Genomic DNA, 17,500 nt, shown 5'->3' with positions numbered 1-17,500 from the left:
GGGGTGTTTTGGGGCGATAGTTTGAGTATATTTTTGTTTGAACTGTAAGCTGGGCGATGAACTGTTAAAATAGACAGATAAAAGCCTTTCAAGGGTCCATACGTATACTTAAGAGTAACAGTTGTAGGAGGGTAATGTAAGCTGACTTTGGGCATTTTGGGATGATAGTTTGGGGTGTATTTTTGTTTGAAATGATAGCATATTATTGTACTAAGATAATGTAGGGTATATTTTTGTTTGAACTATTAAATTAGGCAGTGAACTATTAAATAAGCAGTTATAATCATTTTTAGAGGGGATTTTGCAATTCCACGGATTTTGCACAGTGGGTTCTGGAGCCTATCCCTATGAAAAAGTGGGGGTCTACTGTACTTCCATGTGTTCTTTTTTCATATGAAGATGTCACAACCCAATGGTTGGTCTGTTTTAATTTATCAAATATGTACATTATTCATTGAAGTCTGTCATCTATTACAGATAATGAGGTTTGGAAATTTAAAACCGTGATTGCTGTGAAACAAAAACCATCCGGAGGGGTGTCTAAATTGTATATGTTTCACACTGTCTTGGACAATTACTTGATCTGTACAAATCCTTCACTTTCCAAAACCAGATTTATCTCTCAAGCCAATTTCTTTCACTTTGTCTTGAATAAAGGTATGTCTCCACTGTTCAAGGTGAAGCTCAAGTCCATATTGAGACATGTTTTTTATAGGTCATCAGTCTCTATACACTACTGTAATAAGGTCATGACCCTAGCCTTATTTTCATAAAATGTAGTTTTAAGACCCTCAACATTCTTCAGATGGGTTGTGCTTCCACCATCTTTTCATGTATTACCCTTCATCAACCATAAACAATAACAATAAATGAAAGTTAACAGCCAAGCCATTGTGTTCCTATCAGGAGTGCTCTTTGGGGCATGGATGAAGAAAAATTATTCTCTGCTGAAGGTTTTGAGAGCTTGCATAAATGACAGCATACTAAAAATCAGTATCATACGAAGGGGAACGCAAAAATGAAAATTAAATCATGTCACTGAACAGTGCCAGAATAAAGCTACTTAATAATTATCGTTACAAGTCATCAATACGCAATACAGGCAAGAGACAAGTCACTGTCTACCCAAATGGGACAAAAGTTATCCATAAAAATGGCTGCTGGTAAAACAAAAGTAGATCTATGAGTCTCCCACAACCCCTCATCCCTAGCTTACATTGGTAAGGTCAAGTGTACAGTGAAAAATCTACAAGGCTTTTACATGTTCACACACACAAAAAAGAATAACAATAGCAATCAATAGACCTCTGAAGGATTTACTTAAATGAAACAGTTATTTCTTACTATGAAAGTCTTCTCATTCAAATCATCTACATCTTATAATTTTCTTCAGCTAACTAAAATCTTAAAGAATTTTTTATATATAATACAAAATTAGAAAAAATGCTCTGTAAAAATGTTCTAAACATATATTACCTGAAGATATTTTTCAAGGAACTGCTTCCGTGTAGCAATAGTAGTTGAATCTAACTTGCTGAATGGTAAATTCAGCCACTTATTGGGTCCTTTTACTCCTTTCATAGCACTTCGCAATTTTTGATCATCTTCTAAAGCAGAATGCAGAGTTAAGAATTCTCGAAACCTGAAATCAAAACATTGATTGAACATTAAAAAACCAACCACCTAAAACCCGTGATCCTTACTCTCTTGATTCAGATCATTAGTATGTACTTTAATACAGTGTCGCCTCAACTTAACAGTCGGCTCAGGGGGTCTGCCAGACCCCTTCCGCTAAGTGACAAAGTAGGGTACTTCGGGGCCAACTCTCATAGCTTATACTCTTGCACTCCACATCATATAAATCCTTTATTTACTATTTATTTTTTTCAATACTTACCTATTACATAACTTTTACTTCCTCACTACCAAGAGTTTGACAGATTGAAAAATGAAAACAAGAGCACTTTTCAACAAATATCCATTTTCTGTTTATCTAGTACTCCCCCTCCCCCGAACCAACCAGGGGATCGACAGGTACAACCACTTGTAGCCAGTCAGTCTACTTCCGTCTACTTTGAACGTGGGGAGGAAGGGAGAGCAAATTGTACAATGTAGAGGTACAGTAAAGCCTTGATTCAACGGACCCAGAACCAGTGGACACTGGATTCAACGGACAAAATCCAGCCAAGGGAGTGGTGGCTTTTTTTTCTTTTGTTTATGTTTACTAACGTGGCAAGCCTGTTGTTACTGGAACCAACGGACATCAGATTTAACAGACAAAATCCGGCCAAAGGGAGCGAGGGCTTTTTTCTTTTGTTTGCTTTATTTACACAACAAGCCTATTCTGTTTTATCACATTACTCATGCGGGGAAAATATTGTTTGTCACGCATTGCGTCGCACATCGTATAGTATATGTTCAAGTGTAACTACACTCGTTCGGAAGTTGCTTCTGGTTGCTTTTTGTCATGTCTTCTGTGCATAAGGGGGGTGATAAAAGGAAAGGCACTAACCTCAGCATTGGTGCAAAATTGAAACTTGATAAGAAGCTGGAGTCTGGAGTTACCGTAACCAAAGTGTATAAAGAATATGGTGTGAAAAAGTAAACCATAAGTGACATATTTAGGAGTAAGGAAAAACTCCAAGCTTTTGCAGCAAAGTTTGATATTGACCTTACTAAAGATACGAGAGGTGTTGTGCACAGGCATAAGCACAAGAAAGTGTCAAAGTAAGGACCTGAAGGAAGAGGTCTACAAGTGGTATGTGCAAGAGAGGTCAGTGAATGTCAATGTTTGTGGAGTGGAGATTCTTGACACAGCTACTTAATTAGCAGAATATTTGGATATTAATTTCAGTGGCAGTACAGGTCGGCTGTGGAAATTCCGCAGTCGACATAGTATTCGCAATAAATAGTATGAGGCGAGTCTGGAAGTTGTGATAAAGATACAATGGAACCATTCCTTGTAAAATTTCAGAAAATCACTAGGAAGGAAGACTTAAAACTTAAGTCAGATTTACAGTGCTGATGAAACTGCTGTTTTGGCACTCGCTCCCAACTAATACCCAGGCATTTATGAGTGAGGATAAAGTTCCTGGGAAAAAATTAGCAAACACAAATTCTCTGCTCTACTTGGGGCAAATGCTTCGGGTACACACCGACTTAAAACTAGTAGTACTGTGGTAAGGCTGCTAAGCCACAATGTCTCAAAGACTACATGCATACGTTATCCGTGATTTATTATAACACAAAAAACGCTTGGTTCAATAATGAAATTTTCAGTGATTGGTTTTTTTAATAATTTTATTCCCAAAGTGCACTATTTTCAGAACACATCACATATTGCTCCTGCAGATGTAAAGGTTGTACTACTCCTTGACAATGCTCCAGTACACCGGGATGCAGACAGACTCCTTAGCTCTGATGGTTGTATCCATGTCAATTCCCTCCCCCTAATACTACAGCATTGATACAACCTATGGATCAAGAAGTGCAAACATTTGTATCAGCAGAAATATCTTGATGAAGTCTTGCTACCGTAATTACACCACCACTGAAATTTCTAAAAGGTTACCGAAAGATAAAGGCTGCGCTCCGTAACTCATGTTTACATTTTCTCAGTTGGGATCGCACAGATAAAAGTTTGTTTCACCAATTTAGAATTATTCCCGAAATAGGCTACAGGCAGTCCCCAGTTATCGGTGGGGGTTCTGTCCCTGAGGGGGTGCCGATAAGAGAAAACCACCATTATGATGCCGTTAAGGGCACAGATATAAAAGCCTAGATGCCGCATTGGCCGCTAGCTGAATAGGCTGGCGCACGTCATCAGGCCCGCCATCTTGGCGTGGTAATTCAAACAATGCAGCAGGCTGCAGTATATGACTTTTTTCGCCACTATTCGCTTAATATTGCACGGATTTTCTTGTCTGATGGTTCGTTGCAAAGCTTACATAATTCCATACAAGGATCTAATAAAATAAAGTTGTTCCTTATTGTTTGAAAGTTAACTTACAATGACTTTGTTTTAGCAGGTAGGGGGAAGGGGGCTAGTTGTACACAAATGTTAATATTTACCCATAACTATTGCTGTAAACAATAATTTGAAATGCTGTGATAAGACAGCCTACGAAAAAAAATGGTTAAAATAATATTGTTTAAGGGCCATTAGGTCAATAGGGTAAATCGTGTATGTTGGACACTAATTTGATGTTTCTAGATTTCTTTCACTGCATTATAGCTATGTAATAATAAAGTGTTAATCTGGTCCTTGTAATAAGAAGTAAATGGCCAAGCAAGGCACATAATGAGTTTTTTGTTGATTGATGTTTTAATATAGCCTGCTAATTTCATATCAATGCATATAGATTATCATTACAATGTAGTATCATTAAACTGTTGGAAACAGCAATGAAAAAAAAAACTTGTTTAAACTGCTGGGAATATTTATAAATAAATGCACAGATGTACAATAAATGTTATATATACATTCAATGTAAGAACAAATATTATGAAAATAAATCATTGTGCAATACATTTTGAGAGTTGTTACTTCAAAGTATAGGCTTAATGGCCCATAAGGCCACCCATAGCTTTAAATTTATACATGTGTGACCAAACCAATGAACAGTTAGCTGAAAAAAATTAGACTGGCCTTATGATTGTGACCTAGGCTGAAAGGCTCGGTGGGGGTGGGGGGGGGGGGGGTTACTATGACCGGGTATACAGGGTTGCTTGTCAGGATTGGCTCATTTTGGCAATTTTGGTCTATAGATGGGTCCCCTTCTGGAAGGGTAGAAGTATAGAGATGGCCCAGGCCCTTATCCCAAATAAGGGATTTTGACGTAAGGAAAAATCTATTTCTGGGCGATTGGCTCGTGTCGCCAGCGAAATATCCTTTATCTATTATTTCTAGGGTAAATGTACTAACACATACCAGAGAATAAATAAATAAAGAAAAAAGGTCAGTATAACTGACTCGCTCACCCTCCAAGAGGGTGTCGGTATGAACACTATGGCGAGTGAGACCACTACCACGAGCCAAATGCCAATAGAATTCTCCCACTACAAAATCCCTCCAAGAGGAGAGCCGACCCACAGAGTGGGCAGCAACTACTACTACTACTCCATCCCATGCTGCCGACTGCTGCGCCTCTGGTGGCCATCCTGAAGTTAGCAGACAATCTTGGGCGATGGGATGGGTAGGGCGGGATTTCGCTGGCGACACGAGCCAATCGCCCAGAAATAGATTTTTCCTTACGTCAAAAGTCCCTTTTCTGGGCTCAGCTCGTGTCGCTGCGCGAAATCGTACAGAGAAATAGCACAAGATTGTAAACAAAATCAAACAAAAATAAAAGAAGTCTCAAATAAAAGGTAAAATAAAATTGAAAGAATATAATTGCTAATAAGGATACATATACACAATGATACAAAATAGAAATATTGCTTAAATACACTTAATTCTAATAATATTTCTTAACTTAAGGTAATTTACATATATACAGGGGTAATAAGGCATATATGTACAAAAATGGTATCTGTGTAAAGCTATGTATCAGAAATCCAGAGCAATTAACATAATAAGTTGAACAAAACAAACTCAACAATAATAATATATAAAGGAATGTATATAACTTAACATACAAAACCCGTAACCATTACAAATAAGATGTATCCCCTAGCATAAAAATAAGGGGATGACATCCAAGAGATCAAAATCCATAATCAATTGTGAGTGCCCCTAGCAAAAAAAATAAGGGACACCCACTACATCATCATCAAAGCAGCTAAGACACAAGGTGACCGTAGATGAACAAGGCAGGAATAGAGAACTGTTGGGTGAGGCAGGTAGAAAGGAGGACTGGTTCTTCTACTAAATGTTAGGTGGAGTCAGGGGAAACTATGTTACCCGCTGCTACTGCTGAAAATTTCAGAGCTTCCAAGGACTTTAAGTAATGACGTTTGAACACTGTCGGTGATTTCCATCCAGTATACTTTTTCAACTCATCGAAGTTCATATGTTGGAAATAGTTAATTGAGGTGGCTACTGCCCTGACATCATGTGCTTTTGGGAAAGAGTCAGGATTGGCTTGTTTAATGAAGTACAGGATTTGTTGCCTGATGCCTTTAATAGATAAAGTACCACCTTTTTCTCTCTTAAAGAGAGGACCCGATGAGGATGAGGAGGTCCTAGACAGAAAGGCTCGTAAGGTTGAAACTGGGCAAAGAGATACATCTTGTGGAAGGGGTAGAACCTTCCATGGTTCCCACCTCATCAAAGGATCTTCATTCTTAGCTATAAAGCTACGTTCCGGAGAAAGTAGCACTTCCCCTGTGGGAAGGAACTGGATATGATCGGATCTCTGGATAAAGCCGACAGTTCTGAAATTCTAGCTCCTGAGGCCAAGCTTAATAAAATAGAGTTTTTCTTAAGAGCATTATAAACGAGCATGTGTCATTATTGGTTTCTGAAGCCAGCTTTAGAACATCGTTTAAGAACCATGATACTGACGTAGGCCTTACAGAAGGTCTAAGTCTAGCACACGCCTTGGGAATAGACGAGAAGTAGGAATCTGTCAGTCTATGTTGAAACCAAATTGAAAAATCTTTTTCAAGGCTGACTTGTTTGTCGTAATCGTGCTAGCTGCTAAGCTAAGCCTTTTTCAAATAAGGATCTGAAAAAGGATATAGCTGAATTGATTGTCATGATCCTAATATCTGATTCTCTCAGGAAGGTTGCTAACTTTTTGACAGCAGCATCATACTGTCTCAAAGTTGAATCTCTTTTATCGGATTCCAAGAAGAGAATATTTTGCGGGTCAATATTCGCGTCCCTTTTCGCTGCAAACTTCATGAAATCCATAAAGTTAGGGTTTTGAGAATCCCTGAGGAAGCGAACACAGTCTTCGTTTGTACTGACTGGGAGAGCCTGGGATTGGGGATCCGAAGAGGGCGAAGACCCAGTTCCAGAATTAGAAGGTACCAATTGCTCTTCGGCCAGTCTGGGGCTACTAGAGCCACTTGACCCTTGAATGTCCTGAGTTTGTTTAACACCTTCATGAGCAGATTCACTGGAGGAAAGACATAAATCTTCTCCCAGTTGTTCAGTCTAGAGCCAGGGCGTCCGTGGCATAGGCCAGAGGTTCCAGGTTGGGGGGCCACATAACATGGGAGTTTGTGGTTCGCTTGAGATGCGAAGAGATCCACCTGTAGACCTGGAACTCTCTAAAAAGAATCCATTGGAACGAACTGTTGTCCAGTGACCATTCCGACTCTAGAGGTACTGATCGGGATAGAGCATCTGCTATGACGTTTCTTTCCACTCCAGCTATATGGGTGGAGGAGAGATGCCAACTGAACTTGTCCGCCAGGGAGAAGATGGCTACCATGACATGATTTAGATGACGTGTGATTTGGAGCCTCCTCTGTTTTAATACAATGTACTACCACTGCGCTGTCCAGGACTAGCTTTATGTGGGAGCACTTTGGCGGACGTAACCTTTTTAGAGTCAAGAACACTGCCATTGCTTCCAGTACGTTTATATGGAACTGACGGAACTGAGGTGACCACGTTCCTTGAACCTTCTTGAACTGGGAATATCCTCCCCAACCGCTTAATGAAGCGTCCGTGTGGATGGTGATCCCTGTGGAGGAAACTGAAGGGGCACTGACACCGACAAGTTCTTGACTTTCGCCCACGGCCGGAGTCGATTCTTTAGAATCAGAGGGACTGAGGATAATTTGTCCCTGGACCTGACATTTGCTCGTGAGCGCCAGATATTCTGGTTAGGTCTTTCAGTTTGGCTTTCATTAGGATGTTCGTCACTGATGCAAACTGGAGTGAACCAGGATCCTTTCCTGAGTTCTTCTTGACGCCAGTTTGTGACTCAGAAACTTGCTTGACTGACTTCGCTATTTCCTTCCTCTTGGTTGATGGGAATCGACAGAGTATGGAGGATAGATTCCATTGAATGCCTAGCCACTGAAAGTTTGACTCTGGAGTGAGTCTTGACTTGGTCCTGTTTATCTTGAAGCCTAGATATTCCAGGAACTGAATCACTTTCAGTGTTGCTCTGTTGCATTCCTCGACTGTTGAAGCCCAGATCAACCAATCGTCGAGATACGCTACTACCATAACCCCTTGCGATCTTAGTTGTTGAACTACTACTTCCGCCAGCTTCGTAAACACCCTGGGTGCTACGTTGAGCCCGAAAGGAACTACCTTGAAGGAGAATGTCTGGTCTCCTATCTTGAAGCCCAGATACGGACGGAAGTGTCTTGCAATAGGGATATGATAGTAAGCGTCGGTAAGATCGATAGAGGTGGTGACGGCCCCACGGGGAAGTAAGGTCCGCACCTGCGAGATCGTGAGCATCTTGAACTTGTCGCAGCGAATGGCTAAGTTTAAGCGGGACAAGTCTAAGATTACCCTTCTTTTTTGTGAGCCTTTCTTTGGCACGCTGAACAAGCGTCCTTGAAATTTTAACCTTTTGACTCTCGCTATAGCTCCTTTCTGAAGGAGATAACTCCGCATACTCCGTCAATTCCTTGGAAGGAAGTTGGCGGAAAGGTCTGGATGGGGGTGGGTTCGCTAACCAGCTCCAACCCAGGCCTTTTGACACAATGCTCTGAGCCCACTTGCTGAAGTTCCACCGGTGGCGAAAGTGAAACAGCCTCCCTCCTACCTGAAGTTCCTCATTGGTTCTGGTAGCCTCCTCGGCCTCCCCTGAAATGTTTTCCCCTATTAAAGGGACCTCCCGATCCTCTCCCACGAAAGGATCGCTTACCTCTGCCTCCCTTACCCGAGCGGTCATACTTCTGTGAAGCTTGACCCTCGAAGACCTGGTTGTAGCTGGAGAGAGGGCGTAAGAGGTGGAGGGCTGAGGCTGAGGGGAGATAACATAAATCGGCTGCAACTGAGGCCTTTGAGGTGGAAGGTTGGGCTGTTTGCATCAAGGGAACAGCCGGAACTTGCTGAGAAAAGCGTGGCTGCTTCTTCTGGTAGGGCTGGAAACGTCTAGGTTTCCTTTGAGCCTTACCCTTACCGGCTTGATCCTGTCGTCTTTTGGCCGTAAGACCCCAACGGTCTTTAAGGCTCTGGTTCAATCTCGTAGCCTCTGACTGAACCTCCTTCACCATCGCTTCTGGGAAGAGGTCTGCTCCCCAGATGCTTGACGTAAGCAACTTATTCGGCTCGTGTCGAATTGTCGCTTCTTGTAGGACATGTTTCCTACAATTTCGTCCTGGCAGTGGCGAACTCAAACATATCCGACTGCACCGTTTGAGTCAAAGATTTGGTAAGAAGCTTGAAGAGTGGCTCCGACCCATAGGCAATGGTAGCCACCTCGGTCATAGCCATGGAATTAATAGACCTGGCTAACCGTGATTTGGCATCGAATTCTGCCTGAATAAGGCTATCTGGAAGCCTAGGTAGCTTCTCACCAAACTGCTCCATAGCACAGTCTGGTTTGAGTTTGCCAGCTGAGAAGGTGTTAGGTAAATCTTCCCACAATTCACCGGCTGAAGGAAGTGGAGATGTAGTATCTGCTTCCTTCAGTTGAGGCATGGAATCCCCCTTCTGGGCTGCTGGAATAGTAGTTGTCGCAATCTTTGTCAAGAAAGGAGCGGGGGTACCCTCTTCCATCGTAAAGATCGTAAACGGACTCTAAAAGGTTGGATTTTCGTGTTGGAACAATCCATGTCCTCTGAACACCTGAGCCATTCTCTCTGAGCCTGGTCACGTGAATAGAGGACTGTCTCCTTTGGTACTTTATCATCCCGAGTCATGGCTGAGGCGGTGAGCCTGGCGTAGCCGATGAACGGAGGCTGAAGGTCTTCCGGGTAGAACTCGAAGTCCTCAATCCTCCGAGTTCCACATTCCGGGATAGAGATAAGCCCGTCCTGGAAGGGGGCGTATGACGCTACTCTCCAAGGGTTGTTCATTGAGAACGGAGGTAGAGAGTCATACGGGGGTAGCTGGGCTCCACCTGTGTTGAAAGGTGGAGGAGAGGCTAGAGGAGCTTGGCTCAGTCCGGCTATAATGTTGTCCTGAGAGGTAATCCTATCAGACAACCGAGAGATCATTTGTTCCATGCTATTTTTCAGAGACCCAACCAGATCGCCCACTTGTTGTAACAGACCAGCGTTGGAGTCCAAAGCCGGAGCTGCTGCGGAGGTGGAAGGGTGGCTCTGAATCGGAACCAAGGGTAGCGGAACTGACGACTCCGCTGGAGTGTGAGATCTCTCCCTGGAGGATCTACTCCTCGAGGACTTAGAGCCGGACCCAGAAGCTTTAGATCTCTCTGCTCCGGGGTTTCTAGCCGGAGACTTACGAGAAGAAGATGACGCCGAAGCCGTCTTCTTAGACGACGACGACGTCTTCGTCAAGGTTTTCACTGCTTGACCCTTGACCTTGGGTCTAACTGAAGCGTCAGGAGAAGTATATAGTTCATTACCTGTAAAGCCTTGGAAGGATGGAGAGGTTGCAGGGGTAGAAGAACCAGTTGCACCCAAGGGTATCCCTTGGGTGTCCAACGTACCTACCTCGACCAACAGGTCGTCTACACCTACCATAGGTTCCACATTGATATCAAGCGTCGCGACTTCCGAGGAGATGTCCTGGCCTTGGTCCGTCAACGAGGCAGCCAGCTGTTGCTGGATGAAAGCGATAGTCGGGGCCGCCTCTGCTGGGTCGACGTAGCCTGTAGCCTTGCCTCCGGGGAAGATTAGTACCGCCAACCTTTTCTCAAGGATGTAGGGCATACCCTTGGCGGCGTTCTTCCCAAAACCGCCGACCCAGGCCCGCAGGGTTGCCAGTGCGGTATCCCTCACAGCCGGAGCCTGGAAGAGAGGGTATTGATTAGATTTTAAGAATAACTTAAAACTAAAATCAATTTAAAGCTTAACTTAAAATTTTATAGGGGCTATAAGACCCCCTGAATTTTATCTTAAGTTAGTGATTAATGTAAAAACTTAAGCACTATAACAAATGAGGACCAGTTACCGGAGTTGGAATACTTACCCCGTCTAAGAGCTGGCTCACCAGATCGTAACAGATGGTACACGTCTCGTGGTACCAGACCTGGATGTCCCCGTGCGGAGTCGCGCATGGAGCATGGGACCGGCAAACTTCGTGTCCACATGGGTCCTGAAGTGTGGCGGCGCATCCCGGATGCTCACAGTTGGGTGGTCTGTAAGTGAAAAGACACATGAGTATCTTAAAGACTATCACTTACAGGCTAAAGGACAGAAGAACTCCGATGCATGCCGGAGCTTGGAAAAAAAATTTGGGCATAACCCCTCCCTTATCGCCTGAATAGGCTATAACCCGGAGGGATCCGGTGAGACAGGTAAGGGAGGGGGGGGGGGGGGTGGTTTAAGGTACTTAAGATAAACTTACTAGTTTAACATAAAAGATCTTAAACCTAAAAACTCGAATGTACCGGACTAAGTCCCGTGCGTGGCGGAGTGGTTAGAAGGGACCAACTGTATGCTCCGGTCCACCCTGCTGGGTGGACTAGCACCTTTCCGCTGGATGCCAGGTCTCCGTGGTAAAGGAGCCCTAGTAAGGTGGGAAAGAGCGAGAGGACATACAGACTCGGGCTAGTAACGGAGCGACGGAACGGTAGCAACGGAGGGGGGAAAGGAAAGCCAGTCCCCCCCATCTTTACCATCCGGCCGGACCGAGAAGCCGGAGAGGGTCAGAAGTCCAGTCTGGGTCTGTCCCGTCCCTTCTACTCCCTCCGCTGGGGGGGAGAAAGGGAGGCAGGCTCGGGTATGCGAGCGAGCATGGGCAGACCGACCCACCCCCCCGACTCTATAGAAGAGCGGGAGGGGGGGAAGGTGACTGGACAGGCGTCTGGCTGCCTCGTGATCACGTAGTGACCACGGGGCGGTAAGAACAAAACAATAGACACTAAGCCTAGAAACATAACCAACTGATCAGAGAGATGCTATCGGGAAGCAACCGAACTGAAGAGCGGTAGCATATAGCCCTATGGGCCATAACCTAGGCTAAGCAAGCCAGACGCCTAACTAACCTAAACAAATAACATATAAATAAATCAAATGAATAATAATGAAAGAAAGAAAACAACATAGTAGGAGAAAAAATCCAGGAGTGTACGACTAACCCGAAGGCAAGTCTACCACTCAAAGCTAGCCGAGGCCGATACTAAGAGCCGTGGCTAGGGTCTGGATGGAAGGAGCCTACATAAGGTAAAAGACATGCATGCATGACAAAAACCGTGTAGACCGTACCCTAAACAAAGCGGATAATAGAAAAAGAGCGTACTTAAGTAAGGGATGTTCTGGGTATGGGGCGACCAAGAACGAACCCACCACGAGGCAGAACCATGCTGCCATGCTTCCGACCTAGAGTTCGTATTTATACCTAAAAAAACGGCAAATACGGGCTCAGGGCCGGAAAAAACCCAAATAGCAATAAACACTGAGTACTTAACTTAGCTGCTGCGATGGCTGCACGCTCCATGGTAAATAAATCCAAAGAAAAGGGCACAAAAAACACCGAGTAAAAAAGGGCACGTGTGAATCGTGTGCGCTAACTTAAAAGGATGGCCACCAGAGGCGCAGCAGTCGGCAGCATGGGATGGAGTAGTAGTAGTAGTTGCTGCCCACTCTGTGGGTCGGCTCTCCTCTTGGAGGGATTTTGTAGTGGGAGAATTCTATTGGCATTTGGCTCGTGGTAGTGGTCTCACTCGCCATAGTGTTCATACCGACACCCTCTTGGAGGGTGAGGCCGAGTTCAGTTATACTGACCTTTTTCTTTATTTATTTATTCTCTGGTATGTGTTAGTACATTTACCCTAGAAATAATAGATTAAAGGATATTTCGCGCAGCGACACGAGCTGAGCCCAGAAAAGGTATAATAATTTGGATCCTTGACAACACAGGTCTAGAGATGAGCTATATTGAACTGTTAATGCTTGCCATAATGATATATCCTAGTCTGAGCAAATTAAAGGTAGTTTTGTGAAAATTTAAGTTCTATATAATTATTTCACCATAAAAATATTAGGTCTAGAGATAGGTCACTTTTGCCACTAGACGAGGTCTCTTGATACCCCCTAAATTTTCCAAAGCCAGGTCTAGAGGTCAGAATTCACTGAGGAGCATCCCGTTCAAAAAATTGGAAGAACCCCCAGCCCCCCAGGCTCAAAGGAGCAGGGAGAGATGCAAAGGCTAGATAACACAGAAATCCTAGTTATTCTAGGGCCTACTGTAGTTTATTTTAGGCTCAACCCTACAGTTTTATGACTTAAGCTTGTAGGCCTGTGCCAAAAATTATATTGGGGATTTTAACAGAGCACTTCGCGAGACAAAGATTTTACTTAAGTTGCCACAGAACCATAGCTGTAGGCCTACTTTAGTAATCTGTCTTATCACAGCATTTCAAATTATTGTTTACAGCAATAGTTATGGGTAAATATTAACATTTGTGTACAACTAGCCCCCTTCCCCCTACCTGCTAAAACAAAGTCATTGTAAGTTAACTTTCAAACAATAAGGAACAACTTTATTTTATTAGATCCTTGTAGGGAATTATGTAAGCTTTGTAACGAACCATCAGACAAGAAAATCTGTGCAATATTAAGCGAATAGTGGCGAAAAAATGTCATATACTGCAGCCTGCTGCATTGTTTGAATTACCGCGCCAAGATGGCGGACTTGATGACGTATGTCCGGCCGGCCGATGCGGCATCTAGGCTTTTATATCTATGGTTAAGGGGGCCGGCCGGAACCCCTATATATGGTGGTATAGGGCGAAAAATGCAAAGTCATGAAAAAATTCATGGAGCTTCATATGGCAATTGAGAATACGTATACGAAATATTTCGTCAAAATTCCTCTTACTTTCGTAGTTACAGGGTAATTAGTAAACATAACTCAATAAGCCTAAAACATTCATCCATACAAGAAAATGCAATATTTCTTCTGTTATCATAAATTTTGATAATTATTGGCAAAGAAATTGTGAGAAATGGCATCTGTAGAGATTCCGTGGCTCGCATAAGCGAGAATCTGGTTCAATCATGAATCAGTTGGACCATAGACTTCAAGTAGGTTACACGTTCGAGTTTCACCTCGTGACATTCGCTTGCTTTTACGTATGTTTATGTATGTTTCGGCAAGAAGTTCATCATGCCAATGAGGAAAAGACAAGGAAAACATCTCGCTAACATACAGACGAAGAAAAATCGCTCAAGTATTATTACAGAATATCATAATATACGCGTAGTTAGAAGAAGAGAGGGGAGGGTTGCTTAGTAACGCCCCCTTCTTGCCTGACAGCACACGTCACACACACTGTGCCCAAGGCTACGATCTTTGAGCAAAGAGATCTTCATTTATGATAAATAATATAGTTTTGGTTTTTTAATACCCAAAATGGAATATGAAATTCATAATAATCATGATTTATTAAATTGTCTTTGTAAAAAGAGAGTACACCTTCGAGTCTCACCTCTGACATTCTCTTGCATTTACGTTTGTTTATCTTTGTTTCGGCAAGAATGTCCATCATGCCAAAGAGGAAAAATACCAGGAAAAGATCTCGCTAACATACAGAAGAAAATTCGCTGTAATAAGCCGAGTTAGTGAAGGGGAGAGAGGGGGTTACGTAGTAAGGAGTGCCCCATCTTGCCTCAAGCAGTGCCACAGGCTACGATATATGAGCAAAGGGATCATCATTTATGATTAGATTATGATAAATAAAATAGTATTGGTTTATTAATTCACAAAAAAATATACATTCATAATAATCAATATTTATTAACAATGTCTTTATAGAAATACGAAGGAAAACTTTGAACGCCCGTATCTCAAAACTATACTTATTGACCTTCAAAATCTACCTCCTCACTTAGTTTTAAATCTATAACATTGGAATTTGGTATATAACTCAGAAAGACATTATAGAACAATCAAATAGAGCCCTTTTTTCCAATTTTTGTTTCGTCGTTTTTTTATAAATTTTTTACTCGTGATTTATAGGGTTTATTTTTTTACCATATTGAAAAATTCATATCTAGCAAAAAAATGACTTTTAGAAAATAAACTCTCCATTTGATTGGAGGTCTACATCAGGTCTATATATGGTAGTGATTCCAGGTCTTAATATTAAATATCAAAGGAGGAGATAGAATTTGAAAAATGGTTATTTTCGGGATAAATTACCCTGGCGTCACAAAACCGAAGGTCAGAGGCGATAATCATATGCGGTTTGGAGATGTCCCAAGTCACCTTATTAAGTGGTATGAATGACAAAGTCCTGTCGTTAAAAAACGGCATTAGCCGGCCGGCCCCCTTAACTGGAACTCGGCCTGTTATGGCACCATAAATCGCAGATTTCATGGTGCTATATGAGAGCCATAAAAACGATATTTTTATAACAAAATAATGGTTTGTATATGTATACTTTCCCAGTAATTATATAGTTATACAGTGGACCCCCCATATTCGCGTTCTCCGGATTTGCGGACTCTCACATTCGAGGATTTCTCTCCGAAACATTTTCCCGCATTATTCGCGGAAAATTCGCATATTTGCGGTATTTTTCTATGAGAAATATCCTCAAATTCTTGTTTTTTTTTATCAATTTCATAATAAAATGCACTATTTGTGATAAAACTATTACAAAAACCAAGTATAAGAATTTGTGATGGGTTTTTCTTGAGTTTTATCTAACAAAATAGGAGGTTTAAAGCTTTTTTTTGGTCATCTTCTTCGACACTGGGGGATCTTTTGTTAGTCACCATTCGAACAGGAAGTTTCAAGCGCTAAGACAGACGTGTGGTGAGAAGTGGCAAGTTCTAGCAAATTTTTGGCACGGTCAACTCTACTTAACTCTCTCACATTCCCATGATCGAACCAGTTGTAGGTTGAGAATGCTTCGTTTGGTGGGTGAAAACCTCTGCTCTCTCTTCAGAAAGCATCATTTTCACTTAGGTGAATACGTTTTCCTGAGTCTTTGGTTTGCTATCATCACCGCAAGTTCATGATGGCGTGAGTCAGCTATATAATTACTGGGTAAGTCTCATATACAAAAATGATATTTTAAAAATAAAATAAGGTTTTGTATATATTTGCCCATGAAACAGAATGAAGTGCTTTGCTAAGTTGTTCCTAGTATTGCTGTTGGGGGTGTCGGTATGAATCTGGGGCGAGCGCAAACACATTTTTGGCAATTATTTCTAGACACTCGGGTTGAGCTTGACCTGCATGCACCTTTTAACAGGGTAGTGATATAGCGAAACCTATCCAGGATTAACTAAATTTTGACCAAATTTTCTTCCTTCTAGTTAGCACAAAGGAATATCTAGATAGTACTTTACTTATATGAGACAAGGGCATTTTTCATTGTACAATGTGTTTTTAAGATGTGAATTAAATTATTTTTTCGTTAACAGGTTGTTGTGGGCATGTTTACTGTGTAAAAAAATTACGTGATTCTGATTGATATTTTCCCTTTTTTTTCATTGTAATACAAGCTTTACATTATTTATCTTTTATCAGCGTGAAAACAGTAAAATGTGTTCTTTCCAGCCCATAAGTTTTGATTAAAATTATTTCTCTCAATTTTATGATTTTTATCTACGGTTGTGTTTGATGGCATAAGTTTACGGGAGTTTTATTCTTATTGCTGTTACACATTAATAACCATTAGCAGCTTGAACAGTTCAAAACTTGGTTTAAATTTAACAGTATATTTCCTTGCTGATCTTTGATCTACAGCGAATAGAATTACAGGCAATCCCCGGGTTACGACGGGGGTTCCGTTCTTGAGACGCTTCGTAACCCGAAAATCGTCGTAAGCCGGAACGACGTTTGGAAATATGTCTTAAACTAATAAAAAGTTATAAAAACCTTACTTGTAATCCTTTGGTTACACTATATGTTGTTTCCTGTAGTTTCATGTACAACCTGGAGTTATTTTCATAAAAAAATGCTGGTTCTTGAAGGTTTTAAAAAAAAAAAAAAAAAAAAACTATTGTAATCCTCTGGTGACACTACATTCTTGAAGTTTTATGTACAACCTGGAGTGATTTTGCCAAATCTTGAGGGCTACAAGAACAGTTGATTACTATTTACGTATCATATAGACTAATTAAAGTAAACGTATCTTTAAATAGGCTTATATATTAGTATCAACAAAACATTTCCTGGCACAAGTCAGAGGCTGTTTAATGAAACGAACACTTCTCTGTCCTATCTGTTCAGAAAATAAACGTTACGTCAATCCATCCCCGAGACCATTGTGGCGCTCTCTCTCTCTCTCTCTCTCTCTCTCTCTCTCTCTCTCTTCTCTCTCTCTCATCCACAAATTACACTGGAACCTTGACATACGATTGCCCTAATATACGAATATTTTGAGATACAACAGAAAATTTGCGAAAATATATGCTTTGATATACAACAAAATATTTGAGATACGATTTTTTTACGATGTGATAGTTGTATAGGCGACCGATAAATGGCGTTCAGTCT

The 17,500-nt window shown here is 41.8% G+C and overlaps 2 protein-coding genes across 2 annotated transcripts in view; one reads left to right on the top strand and one right to left on the bottom strand.

Moving 5' to 3' along the window:
• LOC135220521 (uncharacterized) overlaps positions 1-17,500 on the top strand; it is a gene marked incomplete in the record, with an annotated part of 227,576 nt that overhangs the window by 168,882 nt on the left and 41,194 nt on the right.
• The window catches only part of LOC135221153 (uncharacterized), a 70,644-nt gene that overhangs the window by 16,292 nt on the left and 36,852 nt on the right, over positions 1-17,500 (bottom strand). Inside the window, exon 2 of the mRNA XM_064258978.1 lies at positions 1,477-1,642. Within this exon, the coding sequence (XP_064115048.1) occupies positions 1,477-1,642 (166 nt within the window). The remainder of the gene's footprint in view (positions 1-1,476; positions 1,643-17,500) is intronic.

Source organism: Macrobrachium nipponense, chromosome 2 (assembly GCF_015104395.2).
Source record: "Macrobrachium nipponense isolate FS-2020 chromosome 2, ASM1510439v2, whole genome shotgun sequence".
Classification (NCBI taxonomy): Eukaryota; Metazoa; Arthropoda; class Malacostraca; order Decapoda; family Palaemonidae; genus Macrobrachium; species Macrobrachium nipponense.
Note: the sequence above shows the minus strand (reverse complement) of the source record. Positions and strands in the feature narration are given on the sequence as shown.